General features: G+C 42.8%; 1 protein-coding gene across 7 annotated transcripts in view; it reads left to right on the top strand.

The window, feature by feature from the left end:
* Positions 1–24,728, top strand: part of CGRRF1 (cell growth regulator with ring finger domain 1) — a 37,535-nt gene that overhangs the window by 4,842 nt on the left and 7,965 nt on the right. For 6 of the 7 annotated variants that reach the window (XM_075129991.1, XM_075129990.1, XM_075129985.1 and 3 more), the window contains exons 2-6: positions 11,392–11,531; positions 12,935–13,112; positions 13,311–13,458; positions 19,457–19,564; positions 21,498–21,706. In XM_075129991.1, coding sequence (XP_074986092.1) covers positions 11,392–11,531; positions 12,935–13,112; positions 13,311–13,458; positions 19,457–19,564; positions 21,498–21,706 — 783 coding nt within the window. Of the gene's footprint in view, positions 1–11,391; positions 11,532–12,934; positions 13,113–13,310; positions 13,459–19,456; positions 19,565–21,497; positions 22,991–24,728 lie in introns of those variants that run through there. The other variant, XM_048852194.2, reaches the window with a different exon arrangement.

The raw sequence follows: 24,728 nt of genomic DNA, 5'->3' as shown, positions 1-24,728 counted from the left end.
ATATGGGCGAAGCTTTTCCAGAGCGTAGACAATGGCGTAACATTCTTTTTCAGTGACTGACCAGTTGCTTTCCCTCTCAGACAGTTTTTTGCTGAGAAACACTACAGGGTGGAATTCTTGATCAGGTCCTTTCTGCATTAAAACTGCTCCCACACCACGCTCGGACGCATCTGTGGTTACTAGGAACGGTTTGTCAAAGTCTGGGGCCCTTAGTACAGGGTCAGACATGAGTGTCGCTTTAAGCTTGTTAAAGGCCTTCTGACACTTTCCGGTCCACTGAACAGCATTTGGCTGTTTCTTTTTGGTTAGGTCTGTCAGTGGGGCAGCGATTTGGCTGTAGTGCGGTACAAATCGTCTGTAATAACCGGCCAAGCCTAAGAAGGATTGAACCTGTTTCTTTGACTTTGGGACAGGCCACTTTTGGATAGCATCCACTTTGGCCTGTAGGGGGCTGATAGTTCCTTGACCCACCTGGTGTCCAAGGTAAGTCACTCTGTTTAGGCCTATTTGACACTTCTTAGCCTTAACAGTTAGTCCTGCCTCCCTTATGCGCTCAAGGACTTTTTGTAGATGTTCCAGGTGGTCTGCCCAGGAATCCGAAAATATGGCCACATCGTCAAGGTAGGCGACTGCATATTCTCCTAATCCCGCTAGGAGACCATCTACAAGTCTTTGGAAAGTGGCGGGTGCATTTCGCAGCCCGAAAGGGAGTACATTAAATTCATACAGCCCGAGATGTGTGATGAAGGCTGACCTTTCCTTGGCAGATTCATCTAGCGGTACCTGCCAGTACCCCTTGGTTAAGTCCAAGGTAGAGATGAACTGGGCCCGTCCCAGTTTCTCTAATAGTTCATCTGTGCGTGGCATTGGATAGTTGTCTGGGCGAGTTACAGCATTTAGCTTACGGTAGTCCACGCAAAAACGTATTTCCCCATCTGGTTTGGGAACTAGAACCACTGGAGATGCCCATGCACTTTCAGAGGGGCGGATTACCCCCATCTGTAACATATCCTGGATCTCCCGTTCTATAGCAGTTTTAGCTTGAGGAGACACCCGGTAAGGTTGGACCCTAATTGGGTGAGCATTACCTGTGTCAATGGAGTGGTATGCCCGTTCAGTCAGTCCTGGGGTGGCTGAGAACGTTGGCGCGTAGCTAGTGCACAGCTCCTGGATCTGCTGTCGCTGCATACGCCCAAGGGTCATGGAGAGGTTCACCTCTTCCACACCACCAGCACATTTCCCTTCGTAGTAAACACCTTCAGGCCACTCAGCGTCGTCTCCTCCCTGGGCTGTAAACTGACAAACCTTTAATTCTCTGGAATAAAAGGGCTTTAGAGAATTAATATGGTACACCTTAGGCTTTCGGTTGGAGGTGGGGAATGCTATGAGATAATTATCAGCTCCCAGGCGCTCCTGGACCATGAATGGCCCTTCCCACGATGCTTCCATTTTATGGGCCTGGAGCGCCTTTAAGACCATGACCTGGTCTCCTACTTTGAAGGAACGCTCTCTGGCATGCTTATCATACCAGGCTTTTTGCTCTTTTTGAGCATCCTGTAAGTTTTCTCTAGCAAGGGCTAAAGAGGTTCGGAGGGTGTTTTGTAGGTTGGTTACGAAGTCCAGAATGTTAGTTCCTGGAGAAGGTGTAAATCCCTCCCATTGCTGCTTCACCAACTGCAATGGCCCCTTAACCTCACGGCCATATACAAGTTCAAATGGGGAAAACCCTAAACTGGGGTGTGGTACAGCTCTGTAGGCAAAGAGCAACTGCTGCAACACTAGGTCCCAATCATTGGAGTGCTCATTTACAAATTTACGTATCATGGCCCCCAAAGTTCCATTAAACTTCTCCACCATGCCATTTGTTTGATGGTGGTAAGGAGTGGCAACCAAGTGATTTACCCCATGAGCTTCCCAAAGGTTTTTCATAGTTCTTGCCAGGAAATTAGTCCCTGCATCTGTGAGGATGTCGGAGGGCCAACCTACCCTGGCAAAAATGTCTGCTAGTGCCTGGCACACACTTATAGCCCTGGTGTTGCTCAGAGCTACTGCTTCCGGCCATCGGGTGGCAAAATCCATGAAAGTCAGTATGTACTGCTTTCCTCTGGGTGTCTTTTTCGGAAAAGGACCCAGAATATCCACAGCTACTCGCTGAAATGGAACTTCAATGATGGGGAGTGGCTGGAGAGGGGCTTTGACCTGGTCTTGGGGTTTTCCCACTCTTTGGCACACCTCACAAGACTGGACATAGGTAGAAACATCCTTGCCCATTCCCTCCTAGTGGAATGACCCCCCCAAACGGTCTTTGGTCCTGTTCACCCCAGCATGGCCACTAGGGTGATCATGGGCTAAGCTCAAGAGCTTGGCCCGGTATTTAGTTGGAACTACCAACTGTCTCTGAGGATGCCAGTCTTCCTGGTGTCCACCAGAAAGAGTTTCCTTGTATAAAAGTCCTCTTTCTACAACAAACCTGGATTGATTAGAAGAGCTGAGAGGCGGTGGGTTGCTCCGTGCCGCCGTCCAAGCTCTCTGGAGGCTTTCATCTGCTTCCTGTTCGGTCTGGAACTGTTCCCTTGATGCTGGAGACATCAGTTCCTCATAGGATTGTGGACTTAGGCTTGGTCCCTCTGGAAGCGATATAGGGGATGGAGCTGTTTCTGTTGACTGTGAACCGCTCTCCGCTGGTGCACTATGTTGGGATTCAGGCTCCGGCTGAGCCTCTTGGGTCGGGTTATCGGCTGCTGCCAGTTCAGGTTCGGTGGGGCCCTCTGTTGTTGAGGTTGCAAGTACTGGATTCAGTGCTGACACGGGGTCTGGTGTTGGTTGTTCGGCTGGTTCCGGTTCTGGGACTGGTTCCGTCTGGGTCTCTGGGACTGGATCCACTACTGCTGTTGCAGACATTGGCCTGGGGTCCAGGTCCATCACCTCTGACTGGGTCCTGATAGAAGTTTCCGGAACAGAGCTAGGCCTCACGGCTTGTTTAGCCTGGCTGTGGGTGACCATTCCCACCCTCTTGGCCTGCTTCACATGATTGGCCAAGTCTTCCCCCAACAGCATGGGGATGGGATAATCATCATAGACTGCAAAAGTCCACATTCCTGACCAGCCCTTGTACTGGACAGGCAACTTGGCTGTAGGCAAATTGAAAGAGTTGGACTTGAAGGGTTGAATCGTCACGTGGATCTCTGGGTTGATTAAATTGGGGTCCACTAAGGAAGCATGGATAGCTGACACTTGTGCTCTGGTGTCCCTCCACGCGGTGACCTTCTTCCCGCCCACACTCACAGTTTCCCTCCGCTCCAAGGGTATCTGGGAGGTATCTGGGCCTGTGGACCTCTGGTGTGATTCCGGTGCAATGAACTGTAATCTGTTGGGGTTCTTGGGGCAGTTGGCCTTTACATGCCCCAGCTCGTTACACTTAAAACATCGTCCAGCTGACGGGTCACTGGGGCGAGGAGGGTTGCTGGAGAACGGGGTGGTGGGACGATAAGGGGTCTGGAGGGTTCTTTGGGAGGTAGGTGGGGCTTTGGGCGGCCCCCGGTAATAGGGTGTGGTCTGGGGTGGTCCCTTCTGGTCTCCGCTCCAACTGCGACCAGTTTTCTTCTTCTCTGCCACCTCCACCCATCTGGCTCCAATCTCTCCTGCCTCAATTACAGTTTTGGGTTTCCCATCTAGGATGTATCTTTCTATTTCCTCAGGAACACCCTCTAAGAATTGTTCCATTTGCATTAGGAAGGGCAAATTTACTGGAGATTCAACACTTGCTCCTGATATCCAGGCATCCCAATGTTTCACAATGTGGTAGGCATGTCGGGTAAATGACATGTCTGGTTTCCACCTTAGGGCTCTGAACCTCCGACGAGACTGCTCGGGTGTTATCCCCATTCTGACTCTCGCCTTGGATTTAAACAGTTCATACTTGTTCATGTGTTCTTTAGGCATTTCAGCTGCCACCTCAGCTAAGGGTCCACTGAGCTGCGGCCTCAGCTCTACCATGTATTGGTCAGTAGAGATGTTGTACCCAAGGCAGGCCCTTTCAAAGTTTTCTAAGAAGGCCTCAGTATCATCACCTGCCTTGTAGGTGGGGAACTTTCTGGGATGGGAAGTGGTACCTGGAGAAGGATTGCTAGGGTTTGTTGGTATATTCTGCTGGGCCTTTATCCTCTCCATCTCCTCCACATGCTTCCTCTCTTTTTCCCTCTCCTCCTCCACATGCTTCCTTGCCTCCATTTCTTGTTCCTTCTTCAGCTGCATGAGTTCTATCTGTCTTTCATGTTCCCTTTGTCTTTCCTCAGCCTGAAATTTGGCTAATTCCAGCTGTAGTCGAGCTGAGGATTTGGTCATTCTAACCTCTCTGTTTTTAACTAACTTTACACCCGAGGTTTAGAAATAAACAAACAAAACTTGGCTGTAAAATTTTGCTGTGCTGGAATAGAATACCTATTCTCTGATAGTGATTGTCAGCCTACAGAAAAAGACAATTCCCTTGTCTCTGCTCTGGGCCCAAATTAAAGCAAAAAACCTCCAACTGCTTGGAAACCTGCTTACCCAGCCCAAAGAAAAAGCAAATGGGTAGAACACACACCCCCTATTTACTTTTAGGAAGAAAAGAAAAAAAAAAACAATGGGTTGGAAGACTGTGAATTTCCCTGCAGGAGTTAAGTACCCTGCCTCCAGGCAAAAAAACCTGCAATTCACAAGATAATCCCCTTTTGTCTCTGCTTGGCCACAAAGCAGAGAGAAACCAAGCTGCTTTCAGTTTCAAAGCTGCTTTCTGGACTTTCTTTCCAAAGAAAAAAAAATTTCCTTTTTAAAATCTGTATTTCTAGTTCAAAAAATCTCAACTGGATCTCAGATGATTTCAGGTTAATCCCACCACTGTGCCACCATGTCAAGGTTCCTCCCCCACTCTGAACTCTAGGGTACAGATGTGGGGACCTGCATGAAAAAACCCCCTAAGCTTATCTTTACCAGCTTAGGTCAAAACTTCCCCAAGGTACAAAATATTACACCCGTTATCCTTGGAATGGCCGCTACCACCACCAAACTAATACTGGTTACTGGGGAAGAGCTGTTTGGACGCGTCTTTCCCCCCAAAATACTTCCCCAAAACCTTGCACCCCACTTCCTGGACAAGGTTTGGTAAAAAGCCTCACCAATTTGCCTAGGTGACTACAGACCCAGACCCTTGGATCTTAAGAACAATGAACAATCCTCCCAACACTTGCACCCCCCCCTCTCCTGGGAAATGTTGGATAAAAAGCCTCACCAATTTGCATAGGTGACCACAGACCCAAACCCTTGGATCTGAGAACAATGAAAAAGCATTCAGTTTTTTAAAAGAAGACTTTTAATAAAAAATAGCAGTAAATAGAAATAAGGAAATCCCCCCTGTAAAATCAGGATGGTAGATATCTTACAGGGTAATTAGATTCAAAACATAGAGAACCCCTCTAGGCAAAACCTTAAGTTACAAAAAAAGTACACAGACAGAAATAGTTATTCTATTCAGCACAATGCTTTTCTCAGCCATTTAAAGGAATCATAATCTAACACATACCTAGCTAGATTACTTACTAAAAGTTCTAAGACTCCATTCCTGTTCTGTCTCTGGCAAGAGCAGCACACAGACAGACCCAGACCCTTTGTTTGTCTCCCTCCTCCCAGCTTTTTGAAAGTATCTTGTCTCCTCATTGGTCATTTTGGTCAGGTGCCAGCGAGGTTACCTTTAGCTTCTTAACCCTTTACAGGTGAGAGGAGCTTTCCCCTGGCCAGGAGGGATTTCAAAGGGGTTTACCCTTCCCTTTATATTTATGACAGAAGCCAGGCATTGTGTGTGCACGGGAGGTAGAACACAATTAAGGTGGTGTTTCCTTTTTAACGTTCTCCTTCTCTCCCCCCTGACATGTTAACCGTAGAACACTGTTGTCTGCTTCTCACCTCTTGCACATTCTTGCTCTCTGTTTTTAATATTTTTATAAAAACAGAAGAACTCACAATAGCAAATCACTACTTAAAAATTCCTCAGTGTGTATGTGTGTGCGTGTGTGGAAACATGTCTGCATATCTATGTAAGGGGATTTTGAGTCGCTGTGCTCCTAAGGGCAGCTAATCATCAACAGTGTCCCTCTGCTTTGGCTGCAGTGGGTTTCAATGGCCTGGGTTCTTAGCCACTAACTTGTGGTGCTTCCACCTGACTGTTTACAGTAATCAGGAACCGTACCTTACCTCCCTATGTCATTTCGATTATTCATCACCCAGTACTTACTCTTGTGCCTACTCTGATGTCTCATACATATATTCTTCTGACACCTCTCTAATGGATGAATCAACAATCAAAGTACACTTTACCTACAAGGGGAAATATAGAGGAAACATAAAGGGAAGAGGAAGACTGATTTGGACTGGGTACATCTGTAATACCATACAACTGCCAAGTAACACTATCCCCAGGGTGGATTTCCATAGATTCACAAGTCCACTTTGCTCCATACTAGTGGGCTCTGTAATGTGGAGGAACCACATATCTTGATGAGTCATTCTAGGCCTGAAGGCGCTTGAGTGCGGGGAGGCGATGAGGGTGCCGATTTGCTTAGGGAGCTGGCCTCTCTTCGGCAACAATAGGCATTACTCATTGTGGAGAAAGTCTCCACAACATAGGAGGCCTCCTTAGTGTTTAAATCCAGTTGGTTGCTCCCAGAATAGTTCAACAAACCCCTTTAAGGGTAACATAGGCAACTCCCCCAGACAAAGGAAGAGAGGCAGGAGATTGCCCATCCCCCTTAGGCAGAGCTCTCCTCCTTTCATCCTCCCTCTGATTGGCTCAGTCAGCCTTGTCTGTCATGTCCATTAGTGAGGTGAACACACTGTAGTCTTCCCCGTCTCTCATCTACCCACCAACAAGCTTGGTTCCCTTTTGCATCAGACCCATTAACCCAGGTTACATATATATATAAATAAAATGAAAAATTAGACTTGGAATGAACAAGATGTGCATGAAACTTAAGCAATATCTTGTGATCCTTTGATGTTTTAACGATTACTTGCCCTCTCACCTTTTGTTCATGGTCATCCCTTGCTCTGTTATGTGTGATTTAGGCCCTGATCCTGTAATTAGGTGCATATAGGCAGACTTCTGTACTCACACAGGTTTCCGTTGGCCTCAGCAGGGCTACAAGTGAGTTTGGGAGCTCCCTGCATGTGTTTCATTGCAGAAACAGGATTTAAAATTGTAAACTCAGGGCAGGGAATTGCCGCTTTGTTCGTTCTGTAGAGTGCTGTGCATGCCTATGGTGCAATCTAAACAATAAATAATTATTTGGTACAATCTCCTTCCTTTTCTATAATGTTGTTTGTCTCTTGTTTTCCAGTCATTTTCAGCAAGCAATCAGCAGTCTCATTTTATGGAGGAGTTCCTGACTAAGCAAGTCAACCTGAGATACACCAACAAAGTATGAACGCTAAGGCTTACGTTTGCAAAAGCATCCACTATCTTTCCATGCCTCCATTTTCGTGGCATGCCTGAGACACCTAGGGTCTGATTTTCAGTGGAGCTGAGTACCTGCTTCCCAAAATACTGCCAACAGGAACTGTGGGCGTAGCACTCTGAAAAAAACGTCCCAAGGGATTTCAAGTTGGGCATTCAAAAGTAGTGGACAGTCTTTGAAAATGTTGGCCTTACTTGTTATGCAGATTTTTGACTCCTGAATTTTCACGTGGCTTCAGTCTAGTTCACACGAGCAGTATTATAAGGCTTATACTTTTGAAAACAGGGGACAGATCCTTAGCCTGTATAAATTGATGTGGCTCCATTGATTTGAATGGAGCTACATGAGTTTCCACATGTTAAGGATCTGGCCTCTGATAACTAGAATGTCATATTCTAAACTTGATTACGCTCTCTTTGTAGTGCTATTGTAACTTCAAATTTAGTATTCATTCATTTTCAGTTTTTACTTTCTTTTTAACTGAAAGATTCCCTGGTTTTATGGAAGCCATTATTAGGTTTTTACTACTACCTGAATTTTGGAATGCCAGAACTCCGAGGACTGCGCCAAGAAGAAGCTGTGGAAAAGGTGGAGGAAGGGAAGACACCATCTTCTCACACTGTCTCCTCTACCTCTTCCACTTCTGTGCCCACTCCAGAAGGAGAGATGGTGGCGCAGTAACCAGGACCAGAGTGGGAAGCTTGGTCAGAAGTACTGGAATGACTTGAGCACTAGTGTATATACTGTTGTCAAATCCCCCCCCCCCCACCCCATATTCATCCATCCTATATGTAAAAGTGGTAATCAGCATTCAAAGCAAATAAGTTAGTGAACTACTTTTTATGCTAAAATGGGTCAAAAATGAAAAACTGTTTACAACTATGTTTCAGAATGTTTTTAAGATTAAAAAAAAAAGGAAAAGAAAAGTGTTATTTACCTAAAAAACTGCAAAGTTAATTTTTTGCATTTTTTAAAATATTTTTGCAATCAACACTGATAAATTCCTGGGAAACTTTAAACAAGATAAAAGCTGAAAATGAAGGGCCTTGCATATTCATTACATCTAGTTGTTGATCAACACATTTTTTGCTTTTAGCTTCTGAAAAAACTCTGTACCAGAGGCTTGTTTTTCCATGTCTACTTGTCCTGGTGAATATCTTATTGCTACTGACCAATGAAAAATGCTTCCAAAGGCAAAAAGGTTTTTGCCTTTGGAATCAACCAGGTGGCATAAAACAGCAGGTATATTAAAAAAACAATCATTGGGGAGATTACCTGCAAAATACTAAATCCACCCCACTCAGGGTCAGGACTGCAACTAATGTAAATCAGTATAATACCAATGAAGTCAGTACAGCTATGCTGATTGAGGATTTGGCCCTTTGTGCACAAGTTGAACACTGCTGAATTACCAGGTTACTCAGTTTACTGTAGAAAAAGTGTGAACGTTGCTAACGTAGTGCAGTTAAATGTAAGCTTGGTTGCCAAATATTGTTGTCTCCTTCTATGAGTATGGTCATGAGAGAGCATTTTTATTTAAAAGATGAATGGGTATCGATTTTTCCAGCCTATTAGTCCTCCCTTCTGTGAATATGCACAATCCTGGTATGCAGGCTAAGGAAGCTAATGGTTGTTAAGCTACTGGGAACCTATCGCTGCTACCAAGAACCATCTTGAGGGGTTTTTTCTTCTTAAAGAGACACTGTCAACCTGAAAATCACACTTCTGTCTGATGTTTTACTTGCTATTGTTCCAAATGACACCTTACGTTTTATAAAACGCTAACAGACTAGAGGAGAAACAAATCTCATTTTAGTTGTCCATTTGCCAGCACTTTGTGTATAGTTCTGCTTCCCCTGTTGTTTTTCGTGGTCCTTCCACACAGCAGCAGAGGAGGGCAATGTTTTTAAAAACGGGACAAACTGGTTGCGAAGCCACAAAAATTCAGACAGGCTCAAAGACAGACCTTGTAGCTGAAACTTTTTTTATCACTTTTTAAAACTGACTAGATTTAAACTGACAGTGTCCCTTTAAGCTTGAGTTGCTTGTATGAGACCCATCTCATTGTGACAGCAAACTATTCTAGCATATTTAATGGAAACAATAAATCTGGGGAAGTTCATACATTTCGTGCCATCCTTATCAGGGAGTTTTGTTATGAAGGAGCCGGTAGAGCACCCCAAAGAATTCCCCAGGATGTAATATGCTGATGACTGAGGGAACCAACATTGTAAACCCTTTAAAAGGGCCATCACTTCAGCTTTACAGATAGCAGTGGCGTATGTACTAGGTCATAAATGTTAATGGTGCAGCCGGAGCTAATAAATGACAATATATAAAATGAGGTGACAAAAAAAAACCCCCTTCAAGCTATGTCTGCTGCCTCCTTTGTATAAAATCTGGGATAGATGAATATAGAAACAAAACTTCTCCTGTTCAGTCCCTAAAATTGTCTTCTGAATTAGCATAACGTTTACAGGACTGCATCCCCAATCACTTCTAAAGGTGAATTTATCTCTTATCTGAAAACAGGAATGAGTGTGTATCTTGATCTAATATTATGTACATCACGGCTTTCTGTGGCTGGTGCATTTTAAAAGCTGCAGTCAAAGAATATGAAAATCCTGCCTTTTGTATTTGATAGATAGGATCCTCCTGCAGTATTCCCTCTTGTTTCCTTCAGGTTGAATATCATGCTTAACTGTGCCTGTGAGTAAAGATAGGTAGGGAGTTGTGATTTTAAAAAATGGTGGCCAAGGATCCTGACTGATACAAATGACCTCACTTGGCCTGGCATGCCAACCTCAGCCTTGAGGGTCTGATCCAAACCCTGTTGAAATCAATTGGAGCCTCCCCGTTGACTTCTTTGGGCTTTGATTCTGGGCCTGAAGCAGAAACTGAAGTCCCTGACTCAAAGAAACATCTTTATAATCAAGATTAAAATGTTAAACCTGGATCTTGTGGTCCTCATGAATGCAAATCCCAGTGGCTATCACAAAAGCTATATGAATTCAAGGGCTGCAGGATCAGGCTCTAATTTCTTAGTACTGCTGAAAGTACACAGTGCATCAGTAACTTCACTTGCCACTGAGCAGCCGCTCCCATAGATCTGGTTTTGGGGAAGTGTAGCTAAAACTTTACCACTAGAGGGCACTAATTATCTTCATTACTTTAGCTCTGCAAAACTTTGAAAAAGAGGGAAAATATTCTCCCTTCAAAAGTTTGTCTGTAACAGGATTCAAAAAGATCTAGATAAATTCATGGAGGACAGGTCCATCAATGACTATTAGCCAGGATCGGCTGAGGTGGTGTCACTAGCCTCTCTTTTTCAAACAACTGGGATTGGGCAACAGGGGGGAGGGATAGCACAGTGGTTTGAGCATTGGCCTGCTAAACCCAGGGTTGTGAGTTCAATCCTTGAGGGGGCCATTTAGGGATCTGGCGCAAAAATTGGGGATTGGTCCTGCTTTGAGCAGGGGGTTGGACTAGATGACCTCCTGAGGTCCCATCCAACCCTGATATTCTGTGGTTCCTGAGTAATAACAAGGGGAGAGATCACTTGATGATTACCTGTTCTGTTCATTCCCTCTGAAGCACCTGCCATTGGCGACTGTCAGAAGACAGGAGACTGGGCTTGATGGACCTTTGGTCTGACCCAGTATGGCTGTTCGTATATTCTGACTAGAATTAAAGATTCCCACTTTTATCACTGTAAAGTACTGTATTGTATGGATCCAGCTTTGATTGACAGCGTATACTATGCATGCATCCTAGCAAATATTCTGTAATTCCAAGATGTAGTTCTGTTTGTTGTGTTGCTTGGTATTGACATCTGAAAGGCAGTTCGAATACACTAGCTCTAACGCATGCCCACTTATGCATCTGGTTGTTCCATGTTGCTTAGGTTTGGTTGGGATGTTCCTGTGATACTGAGAAATTCAGAAGAAATAGAATCCAGCGTAAGAATATCCAAAAAGCAGATGAGACAAGTGAAGAATCCTTTTGGCCTAGAAATTCCGCATCCTGCTGCAGTTTCCATAACAAGTCAGTGTATTTTTTGGTTAGGTTTTATTGAGTGCCCTTTCCCCACCTATAGCTCCCAGCTCTTACTTTCATGGCCATAACGTGTTCCCTTACACAGTCGCCATAGATATAGCTCTATTGGTGCAGCTTACCGAAACGTTGTGTGTTTCAAAGTGCCACTGTCAATGTTGTGGGGCTCACAAATTAGATTGGGCCCCATGTGGGTGAATTGCAGAGAGGCAGGGGATCTGTGCCCTTCTGCACCAGTTGGGAACAGGGAGCTCAGCTGATAAGCAGCTTTCCACTGCTGCTATTGCAGCTTATGGGCTGCTATAGGAGCCCCTTCATGCCCTTGGCACAAAGTGTTGGGGCAGCTGGATCTATGTAAATGCAATGCCAGGTCCCGGCCCAGCCCCCTTACTCCCAATTTCCTCCCAGAGTGGCCTTCCGTATGGTTGTCCACACCAGCCAACGAAGAAAGATATTTGTATGTGCTTGTGATGTAAACCTAAGTGGTGGCTTGCAGTTTGTCTGGGTGTTTTTTTAAAGTGCTGCTTTGTTCAAACATCCAGTACATTCCTGAGCCTCCGCAGAATTCAGGAGATCCTCTCCCAGCCTGTGTCAAAGTCAGGTAGCAAACCTGTAAAACCTTCCTGTAAGCAAATAAAACGCACTGCAGTAATGAGCTCAAGTCTCTTCATCCCTTTTCCCACAACAAGTCTTGGCGTTACAGGGCCAGAATTTCCAGAAGCACTGACAACTCCCGCTCAGGCACCAAAATAATTGATCAGAGTTTCAAAACAGCTCAGCATATTGGGTGTTGGGTGCTTCTGTAAATCTGACCATTATTTGCTGCTTAATGGGAGCTGAGCACCTCTGAAAATCTGTCCCAAGCTGTGGGTGCTGAGTTCTTGAAAGTCTGGCCTACACCTCTTTTTAAAATCTGTCCCTAATGGCTAATTATTGCTGTCTACTGCACTGATAACTAGTGGGGAAAGAAACATGACACATAGTTTTATCCCCACTGTACACACGCAATAGAGCCTGATTCTTCCATAGAGCACAGGAACGTGCTAGGATGCTGGTCTAGTTAAATATCATTTTCCAAACGGCATAGTCTTTGGGGTAAGAGTCATACTCAGCCCCCTAGGAGAGCTAGTACATATAATGCTGTTAGCTGTAAACCTTACCCGGCACGAGGTGCACATGGAACAACAAAAGGTACCTCATGGCCTTCCCCTTTCAAGTGCACGAAACCCACCCTAATTTAAAAAAAAAATCTGGGTACTGGCATTGCTTTCCCTCTGCTGCATTTAAGGAATTACAGCTGGTAAATTCAGGATTCCTGTATACTAGTGAGCTGATGAAGCTTGCATTGTGTAGGATGCATTTTCTGTCCATGTACTTATATGTTGTTCTCTAAGGGGGTATAACACTGACCCCTGATTGTCTGGAAGACTGTATCCTTACATGCTACTGGGGATGCAGTGTTCAAAAACTACATGAAGCTTTGCAGAAACACGTCTATTGCTTCAGAATAAAGACTCCACAGGCACTAGAAGATGCTCTCTACAGCGAATATATCTATCGACAGCAGTATTTGTATCCTTTTATTTAAAAACAATATTTTGACAAACTATGGTAATTTTCTGGCACGGTGAGAATTGAGCCTCATGAGCAGTCTGCAGCTTTTGGCACCGTGTATTTATGAATGAATAAGATTGAGAATACTCTTAGTGCAAGTGCCACATTTGTCTTCAATTGCAGTGACATCGATTGTTTTCCTTTACACAAATAAAGCATTAAAAAAACCAACAAGGAAGAAAAATACTGTCAGTTGCCAGAAGATGCTCAAATTGCAGGCTTTGGCCCAGTGCCTAGATCTCGTTACCCACTGGTAGCTTTGTTGACTTTAGCTGATGAAGAAGACAGAGAACTATACGACATTGTGAGTAATTTTAGAATGTATAGCAGGGCACTGTACTGATGCTTTTGGATGCTTCAGAATGTATGTTAGGACTGAGAAGAAAGACTGGCTTGCTCTTCGCATGTTGGCTGAAAAGAGAATCTAGCCCTCACCTCTGCACCAATGGTGGCTCCCTAAACAGGGGAACCTGGGTGGTCCTGCTGTGCCTGGGGTAGGGATGAATGTATGTGTGGGCCATTCAGGAAGTGCTCACCCTCTGCACAACACAGAGCTCATATTTGTGAAGGTCTTTGTGTGCTAGCACATTGAAGCAGGGCATGAGGGCTAAGGAAGTGTCAGGTCAGGGTATCAAAAACTGTGGAAATCTTTCTTTTCCCTGCCGCATGAAGGTGCTGTGGAGCCTTTGATTTGGTTTAGCCTTTGTAACTTCTGTGGGTCAAGAAGAGGGATTCACCCCAGTACCTGGCAGAACTATTTGGACTGATCTGTGGGGAGAGGATTAAGACTGTAAGAATTGCCATACCAGATCAGACCCGTTGTTCATCTTGTCCAGTATTATGTCCCTGACAATTGCAACATTGGATGTTTCAGAGAAAGTTGTGAAAATCCCACAGTACATGGATACTCAGTAATCTACTCCCCATGAAGATCTTCTCCTAATCCCTAATAGTTAGAGATTAGCTTAAATGTTGAAGCAAGAGGTTTAATATCCCTTCCAAAACTTTTTTTTTCCACAGAGGAATTGATTCTAGTTTCTGAGTGTCCAATGTGCAATATGTATATTTATTCAGTGTCTTTCTGAGTTTAAATGTTATACTTTGTTCCAATAGCTTTAGGTGCATGAATACTAATGTATATTGAGGCATACACATTTGAAGGCAAACTCCCCAATCCGCTTGACCTTCTCCACATACTAATATAGAAATCAGTCATGGGCAAAATAATACCCAGGAGAACTTACATATTACCTTTTCCAACTCTTTCTATGCCTCAGCTTCCTGCCACCCCACCATAAAGGCCTCAAAAGAACAATGTATCCAGCTCCTCCCCCAATCAGTACAGCCGAGTATGCTTATAATTCAGTTTAGTTTAATAAAGATAAAATGTAGATTTAACAAACTTGCAAGAAGGTTTCTTAAATGAACATGAGAAAGATGGATTGTTTAACATGACATTTTTTGCATCACTTACCATGGGGGGAAACCCACTTTCTTTTCTTTTCTTTTCTTTCTTTTTTTTTTCCCTTTTGTAGAAGTTTTTCTTCCTGATTCTTGTCATTGTCAAACACCCTTCAACTGGCCAAAGCAGCAGAAGCAGAATCCACTTGTACATTAAAAGCAGAAACAGATTCTAGACTTTTTCATGGTCCAAATGGAAGGATTAACTCTAACTTTGTTGCAAAACTTCAAAAATATAACCACTAAATGAAAATGGTAAATGCTGAAATATTCTTAATCAAAAACATTTTTGATATGTAAAAATCTTAAGGAAACAATTATATATTTAAGTCTTACAATAGATCCAAGGTAAACCTCTGGTATATTCCCCTGCAAACACATGCTTGTTTTTTTTTAATAGCTGTCACACAACTGGCATTTGTTGGTACATAAATAATGTGTGTTTTTTTTAATTGAGCATGGGATTGTAGGAATCATGAGTTTTCATGCCTCAAAGGTCTCATCTATGTGGAGAAAATTAAATGTATTTATCAGAAATGTCAGCTAATACATTTAAAATATGTTTATTATTTAAAACACCACCAAATGTTTAAAAGACCACCAAAGACCACAGTGGGTTGACCATGACCTGACCCAATTTTGAATGCCACTGATATTGTCTACAATAGTTTAATTTATAATAGGTAGTGTTAATTTAAACACATTAGTTAATATGTTCTCAGTGTAGACAAGATCCAGGAGGGAGAATCCTATATAACGATGATACAGCTTGTAATTCCTGTGCTGTTACACTTTATTACTTACCAAGTCCTGGTGTGTAGCAATGGCCTGAAATTCATAGAATCATAGGCAGGGTGGGGACCTTGAGGGGCATCTAGCCTAGTCCCCTGCACTCATGGTAGTACTAAGTATTATCTAGACCATCTCTGACAGGTGGTTGTCTAATATACTCTTAAAAATCTCCAATGGTGGAGATTCCATAACCTCCCTAGGCAATTTATTCCAGTGTCTAACTACCCTGATAGGAAGTTTTTTCTGATGTCCAGTCTAAATCGCCCTTACTGTAATTTAAGCCCGTTGCTTCTTGTCCTATCCTCAGTGTTTAAGGAGAACAATTTTTCTCCCTCCTCCTTGTAACAATCTTTTATGTACTTGAAAACTGTTATCGTGTCTTCTCCAGATTAACAAACCCAGTTTTTTCAGTCTTCCCTCATAGGTCATGTTTTTTAGACCTCTAATCATTTCTGTTACTCTTCTGTGGACTTTCTCCAATTTGTTCACATCTTTCCTGAAATGTGGTGTCCAGAACTGGACACAATAACTCCAGTTGAGGCGCAGAGTAGAGCGGAAGAATTACTTCTCGTGTCTTGCTTACAACACTCCAGCTAATACATCCCAGAATGATGTTCGCTTTTTTTTTTTTTTTGGCAACAGTGTTATACCACTCTTGGCACATCTTTTCCCGTAATCTTGTGGCATGGTGTTATTCTTTGGTCACTATCCTATGTCAAGCATTTCTTAAGCCTCTGGCCTAGTATGGCTAAGCTGACATTTTATAGGCCTCAGCCTGTAGGCTTTGCATTTCAATCCTACTTACTTAGGTACCTAATACATACTTATCCCTTCTGACTACTGGTCAACTTTATACTTCGATAATTCTACACTTAAATCTATTCAACATACAATGACTAGAAATGACGTGACATGTTAGTTAATCAGAATATCACACAATAAATAAACGATAAATAACAATGAGGGCAGGGGAATCATACAGAGCAGTCTGGATTGTTTGGTAAGCTCAGCCCATTCAAACAAAATGTGTTTAAATACAGCCACATGCAAAGTCTTACATCAACAGATAAGGAGTGCAGCTCATGCCTAGTGGAAAGCAGTGACTCTGAAAAGGATTTAGGGTTTACAGTGGGTAAGCAACTTAACATGAGCTCCCAGAGCCATGCCATGACAAGACAGACTAATGCGATCCTTGGATGTATAAACACGGGAGTAGTGAATTACGCGTAAGTTGATGATTTTTACCTCTGTATACTGCATTGGTGAGACCAATAACTGTGTCCACGTTTTAAAAAGGAAGTTGAAAAATTGGAGAGGGTGCAGAAAAGAGCCACAGGAATGATTTGAGATCTGGAGAAAATGCATTTGAGAGAGGCTTAAAAAGCTCAATCTTTCTGATAAAATGAAACTGACTGAGAGTTGGTTTGATTACAGTGTGTGAGTACTGAGTGGGGAGAAAAATACCAAGGGTTAAAATGCTCTTAATGTAGTGGAGAAAGCAGAACAAGAACCAATGTCTAGAAAACTGAAGCCAGAGAAATTTAAATTAGAAATTAAGTACAAAAGTTAAGGTGATTGTTAAATCCACTAAGGGGAGTGGTGGATTTTCTATACCTTAACATCATCAAGACTGGTTGCCTTTCTGGAAAATATGATTAAGCCAAATGCACATTATGCTTTAGTCAAACAAATTATTGGGCTCAATAACTAGGTGAAATTTAACAGCCTGTAGTATCCAGGAAGTCAGATCTAATGGTCCCTTCTGGTCTTAAACTCTGTGAATCTATATACATTGCTGCTTCTCCTGGGTTTTTTAGCAGCTTCTGGAACATGGAGGATAGTGAGAACCCTAACAGTACGTCTACACTGCAGTTAGACACCCACTGCTGGCCCGTGCCAGCTGACTCAGGCTCGCGGGACTTGGGCTGTGGAGCTGTTTCATTGCAGTGTAGACTTCTGGGCTCAGACTGCAGCCTCAGCTCTGGGACCCTGCCACCTCACAGGGTCCTTGGACTCAGGCTGGAGGCCAGGCTTTAGGACCCTGCAAGGTGGGAGGGTCCCAGAGGTGAGGCTGCAGTCAGAGCCCGGAAGTCTACACTGCAGTGAAACAGCCCTACAGCCCAAGTCCCTCGAGCCTGAGTCAGCTGACGTGGGCCAGCTATAGATTTTTAATTGCAGTGTATAGATACCCATAGAGGGGTTGCAAACTGTTTTAAGGGATACTACCCAATATATTCTATTGTTCTATTATATATTTTTTTCTTGTGAACTAAAACATAGCTTTGGGAGTTTTGATAATGCAGCTGTAGACCAGGTCCCATTTATTAAGCGGGGATCTATGTAATAATCATTGCTTATTGCAAATCGACACAGTGTAATTGCACGAATAGAACTGGGACTGTTGGCTCTTAAATTATTGTTATCTAATACCAAATCTGTCATTCTGAGAATTAGGGGCATCTTGATGCCAAAACTAAACAAATGGATCACTATTAAGATGTAAAATGTACTGTGATTAAAAAATGAGGCTCTAGTTGGCCCTGGGGGATAGTAAATGTAATTAGTATAAATACATATGTTTAATTCATTTAATCTCTGCATGCTTTATATTTGCATTAGCTAACTAGAGGTATCCTAAGTGCATGTCTGATCCCCAAGCTTGTTAAATAACTTCAAACAAAAAACATCTTATAGATTCCTTTTTCTTCCGAGAGCCTTGGAATTTGCAATTATATTGGGCTTCTCTCTCTTCTTTACAATCAGTTATGGTTGGTTGGTTGGCTGGTTGTTTTCTTGGCTCGAAAACAATACATAAGCATAAAATACTATTATTGTCAGCAAAGTGACTGTAAAAATCATTCTGTGGTTCCATATCTTGTCCTTCTCAGTGACTTTTATGTCCAGTATTTGCTCTGTTTACAGGCTGAATGATGATACCTCTAAGTGCCATCTGGAACTGAAAACCAACATCTAAGTGTTTTGTGGTAGCAGGGAGAACACAAATAGGAAAGTGTCAGTGGAGGTGTTCTCCCTGTACATCATCAGTAACAGACATTCTGCAATCAGAACTTAGCTGAAAGGTTGCTGCTATTGTCCAGGGCAGGATAGAATCCAGCCACAGAAGAGAAAGTCGTATTGGACTTGTACTATATACGGTTCTTTAAGGCCAGATTGTGATTGGCTTTTACTGGATACTCAAGGAGTTTCCCTCCCTCTCCCCCTCTTTGTGTGCCACTGTGCAAGAGCCAGTCACAATTTCAGTCATGCTCTCTCTGGATGAAATTCATTGCTGTGCAGAGGTCCAGCATGAGGCACATACAATAGTAAATAGTAATGTATTATCCTAGCATCTAGGAGCTCTAGTCATGGACCAAGACCCCATTGTGCTAGGTGCTGTACAGACACAGAACTTAAAGACAGCCTCTGTCCCAAAGGGGTTATAATCATCACTTAAGTCCCGAGTTAAGCAAGGTATTTAAGAAAAGGAGTACTTGTGGCACTTTAGAGACTAACCAATTTATTTGAGCATAAGCCTTCGTGAGCTACAGCTCACACAAAAGCTCATGCTCAAATAAATTGATTAGTCTCTAAGGTGCCACAAGTACTCCTTCTCTTTTTGCGAATACAGACTAACACAGCTGTTACTCTGAAAGGTATTTAAGCATTTGCCTACCTTTGACTACGTGTGCTTAAGTGTTTTTCTGGTTGGGGCCCAAGTCCATTAGCTGGGAGCAGTAGTAGGATAATCTCTGTGGATTAGCCACAGAAGAAGTTACGCAGTACAGAGTGGCTGTAGAATCTGATGCTTGGATTGGTCTGTTTGATCACATGTTCAACAGCTATATGGGACAGTACCGTAAGCAGCCCTTAGAAACAAGACAAACAGGCTATGAAGAGAAATAAACTGAACCATATACTTGTTTTACCTTGTCTAATCTCTTAATAGACTCCCTGTTATTTGTATGTGATGTGCATGTCACTGCATGTATATAAATCAACAAGCCATACACATGAAAGGGGAGAGTGCTAAAGAAAACTTCTGTTTTTAGATTTCAATGGTGTCCGTAATTCATATTCCCGATGAGAGTTACAGACTTTCCTGCAGAATATTATATCAGTATCTACTTCTGGCCCAAGGTCAATTCCATGACCTTAAGGTAAGCTGTGTTCTGAGTCTTACTTCACTCTGACTGCAATATTCATTTCGTTTGTGTAGACTACAGTTACCCTAAATTGGTACAGTATCTGGCTTTTTCAGTCTGTTATTATGCAAGGAACTGGATGATGGTTAAATTTATCTTGTCACTAAATTAGTTCCATGCAGACTTACAATGCAACCTACGTTCGTATCTGGAAATATCTGAACTCTCCTACAGAAATCCCTTATTGTTATATATTTATATTCCAGGCAACCCCAGGCCCTCCTGATTTATCAAAGTGGCAGTAACAGATAGATAGGAATAATAGCTGCAAATATTATAGAGTATTCAGAATGGGCCTGATGCAAAGCCCATTGAAGTCAATGAAAGTGCTTCTGTTGACTTCCATGACTTTGGATCAGGCCCAGTGAGCAGCATAAATTCAGTATGCTGAAAGCAAACATAAGTTGTTATGATCACTTCTAAAGCCTTTGTTTTTGTAGTATAACAGTAAAATATAATATACTTAATACACAGATAATGTCTATACAGTATCCATGAATTATAAAGAATGGGCCAAATTCATTCCTTGATGGAACTCAGTTGACTTGAAGTTTAAGCCACGAATAGATTTGTCTCAATAAGTCCAGCAATTTGTGTGGTAGATATTTGCTTCACATAACCCACCCTAAAAAATTCCCATATGCTTTATGTGGGGGAATTGTTACCGCATCAAACATACTGTTGGCAATAAACAATAATGGATCTGCATAATTGCTACAATTTTGAATTGTATGTACAAATGTGTGTTTATATACACAGATATACACTCTCTGTGTATATGCAAAAAGAAAAGGAGTACTAGTGGCACCGTAGAGACTAACAAATGTATTTGAGCATAAGCTTTCATGAGCTACAGCTCACTTCATCGGATGCATTCAGTGGAAAATACAATGAGGAGATTTATATACACACAGAACATGAAAAAATGGGTGTTATCGTACACACTGTAAGGAGAGTGATCACTTAAGATGAGCTATTACCAGCAGGAGAGCGGGGGTCTCTAAGGTGCCACTAGTACTCCTTTTCTTTTTGTGAATACAGACTAACATGGCTGCTACTCTGAAATCTGGTGTATATGGTATCCCAACAGCTTTTTTAAATAGAATATAAGAGCAGGTTTCCATGCAGATAAGTCAATAGCCAGATATCTTCAAAAAGTTCTATTTCCCCTTGCAATTGAACACTTCAGGAAGTTTAATGTAGACTTCAGTGTTACTCATTCTCTTAATGAGTCAGGTGTTCCTTTTCCAGTGCCTAGGAATTATATCTTTGACATATGTCAGTAATGCTGTTGTTTTACACACAATGTTTATATAGCATCATAAGTGTTAGGTAGTTCTTCGTAAACACAGATCCTTTGCAAACATGAAAGACTCATTCCCCTGCCCTGAAGAACTTGCAGTCTAGATAAAATAAGACAGGAAAGCACAAGAGATGATAAAATATGGTGGATTTGAAGGCAGAGAGAGTATGTGCTTGGTAGAAGAGGTTAGGGACATAACTCCAGGCCTATGGAACAGCATGCTAGAAAGTACAAAGCCTTGACCAGAACCTCATCCATTGTAAACCTGTATAGCTCCACTGAAGTCAATGAAGTATGCTGATTTGTGGCAGCTGGGGATCTGGTCCCTTATCTCTAATTTTCCCCTTAGTGTTTCTGCACCTCTTTATCTTCCCCAAATATCCATAACTGAAGTCAAGGGAGTTGTGTCCCGTCACTCCAAGGCTGAATTTGAACTTGTGTTGAACTTAATAGGAAGCATGTGTGTAGAGAGAAGAAAGGCCTCATTAGTTCGCCTTTGATCTATTGTAGATCACATTAGAATATAAAGACAATGTGCAGTTACTGAATTCTGCTGAAACTTGTTTGTGTGTGTTTTGTCCATAGCAACTCTTTATGTCTGCAAGCAGCAGTGCCCCGCCCTCGAGCAATGCCTCTGGAGACAGCAGCACTGACAAAAGCTTGCTGGAAAAGGTTGGACTGGCCGAAGTTGAATCAGAATTACATGAGGAAAACAGTAAAGACTGTGTCGTCTGCCAGAATGGAACAGTGAACTGGGTCCTCCTGCCTTGCAGGCATACGTGTCTGTGCGATGGGTGTGTGAAATATTTTCAACAGTGTCCAATGTGTAGGCAGTTTGTTCAAGAATCTTTTCCACTTTGCAGTAAAAAGGAGCAAGATAAAAATGAACCCGAACACAGTTTCCAGGATGCTCCCCACGGAGCAGACTTATAGTGGAAAACCAAGAATGATCAAGTTGTACTCTCAAATGCATGATGTAGAGCCTAAAGCATTTTCTGTCCATGGAAAGATCTGCAGTGTAACTTTATGGTTTTGCTGGTAGTTACTAGACCAATTTAAGCATCCTTTTCACATCCATACTGCATACAATTGCTAGAACACTGCATATACACTGGTAATATGGACAGAAGAAGTCTGTAGGAGATGTATGAAGAATGAGTTTTTTGATAACTGCTTACTGGATGTTCATGAAGTATTAGAGATTATTTTGACACATAGATTTAGGTGAGCTAAACATTAAAAAGAAAAGAACAAAGGCTTACATATAACTGAAACTGAAAAATACTTTTCATATATATATATATATATGAATATATATATATATAGGCTTTTAAATGTGAAGTTAGAAGAAAATATAATTTTAATCCTGTATACTTTAGATATTTAGCACTTTAAAGAATGAAAAATGAAGGAAACCAAATATTTAAGAATCTGTTCTTAGTTTGGGTATAAATCAGTATGTATTTATTTTGTATCTGATGGACTTGGCCATGGAAAGTGCTGGGCTGCTCAACTCCTGTTCAAGTTACTGGGAGTTAAGGATATTCAAGTCATTAGTGGGTCTGGACCTCTTGTAATTGTATTTTGTTTCTACTGCTTTGGAAGAGATTTTCTGTGTGTACGGGGCCTGATCCAAAGCCCCTTGAAGTGATTGGAAATATTCCCATTGATGTTAGTGAGTTTTAGTTCAGGCCCCTACTGACTATTAAGCAAATAGAACATCTAAGTGTGCCCACTGTGTATAGAGTTTCATACTGCACTTATAGGACTTTAATTCTTGCTAGTGTGACAGCTATGGATGATGAAGGGCTAACTTTTGCAAGGAGAAGAGACTAATTATTTTGCAGATGACATTAGTTTGGCAGCATGTCATGTTCCATAACATGGACAGCCTAGTGTGTGGGGTTGCCATCTCTCCCATATCTTTCATTACCTCTGCGTGGATGAGAACAGGCTAATCATATCACTTCCCTCATATCACTAGTAAGAAAAAGAGCTGAAAGACAGCAGAAAACACAGTTGTCTTCTTTCAAAAAGTAAAATAAAATAAAAATAAAAATGTGTGTTGAGAAGAGAAATGATTCTGTTCACTTCTTAATACAGGAAGGGGCTAATGTAATTCAGGGTGATGTAACTTCTAGGCCAAGACTTCTCATCTGGTGGGATGAGACACCAAAGTAAAAATAGCAAACTCCCACCCTCACAAGGGAGACAGGGGCTTGGAGAGAAGGAGCCATTTGCTCCCTCCTCCTTGTTCTGCCACTGCTCCACCAGCCGCTCCATTCTCAGAGCAGTTTCTCAGGCCTCCCCCTTCCCTCCACACAGCACTCACTCTGTGGAGAGAAAGCATGGCTTCAAGAGGCATCTCCCACAGCCTCTTCTACCGGTGCTGCCCTGGAGCTGAGCACTGTGCGCAGAAGGAATCCCCAATCCAGAGCCCTAAATTATCTGCAGTTTCTTGCCATGACTCCAAATGCAAAAACCTTCATGATCGGAATGGATTATGGGTGCTGGAAAGTCATGCCAAGAAGCCATGGGTGGTCTTCGGGAGGAAGGGGGGTGTTTGAGAGACAATGCACTAGGCCACCAGTGATTTATTAGGAAGTGGCATGGTTTATTAAAGTGAGTATTGGGATTGCCTCTAGAATTCTAATCTCAGCTCCCCCCTCACTCCCTTGGTAACTTTAAGGGAGCATCACTTGCACCATGTATCAAACAGAGATAACAGCCATGGGTGTTGTGAGGATTGAATAATGTTTGCAAAGAGCTTTTGAAAGTAGAAAGTGCTGTCTGGATGCTAAGTATTATTATTTCTAATTTAACTGTGTATTGAGTATGAGAACATCCCTCACCACACAGGTGCACTCCCAGAGACAAAGTTGCAGTGTCTCAGAGCCACTTGTCTGCGATTCCCTGAGCAGGGTTAGCCCCTTTGAACATTGAGTCTCCTGTGCCCTGCATTACAGATGCTCTCAGAAGCAGTGATGACGTGATCTTATGCAGTCTCTGGCCAGATGATGGCCACCCACCAGGGTTTTACATCGATCAGACCAGAGCATATTTTAAAGTGGTAATAGTTCAGCATTTACAGATAATCACAGATGGCTGATATGGTAATACATAATGAGAAAGCGCCCCAAGCTCTAAAGTAATGGACATCATAAATCCTATGGGCCCCATGTTCCTTTCTATTATACAGCCTACGGGGGAGTAAAAGGGATGGAATGATGGCATTAACCTCATGGAAAGGAAGGAGTAGAACTACGCGGCATGTTCCCCCACTTCACTGAGTCTGCAGGTGGCCGCCTGAATCTGCTTCACGAAGCTGGGACTGTGCAGTTTTCAGGCATGGAGCAGTGGCTGTCCCCAGCATGTTCCCCTCTAGACCCCACAGATTCTTGAGTGGAATTTCACAGCACAGTTAATGAGGGATTCCCCCAGCATCACTCTACTTTGCAGCTGCCACTACCCAATGTCATCCTGGTTCCTGATGCTGTTTTGTGGTCAGGAGTCTGGGGGCCTGCAGAACAACATAGCTGGGTGGACTCTTTATGCGGAAGTCCCAAGATTCCCAGGACTAGCCCCTGATTTTCCTGGAACTCAGTGCAATTTGGGGATTTTCCCCTCCAGCCTGTTCCAGGAAACCATTTTGCTCAAGAGGCCCCTAGACACCTGCCCCTTCAGACAGTTTAACTTCATTTTCCCGTGTCCACTGGCTTTTTTCATGGGCATGTAGTACCAGGCCATATAACATTAGGGGCTGGATCTCCCAAAGTCCTCAGCAATGTGGACTAACTGCTCCCATTGAAGCTAATG

The sequence above is a fragment of the Caretta caretta genome, chromosome 6, assembly GCF_965140235.1.
Source record: "Caretta caretta isolate rCarCar2 chromosome 6, rCarCar1.hap1, whole genome shotgun sequence".
NCBI lineage: Eukaryota > Metazoa > Chordata > Testudines > Cheloniidae > Caretta > Caretta caretta.
Note: the sequence above shows the minus strand (reverse complement) of the source record. Positions and strands in the feature narration are given on the sequence as shown.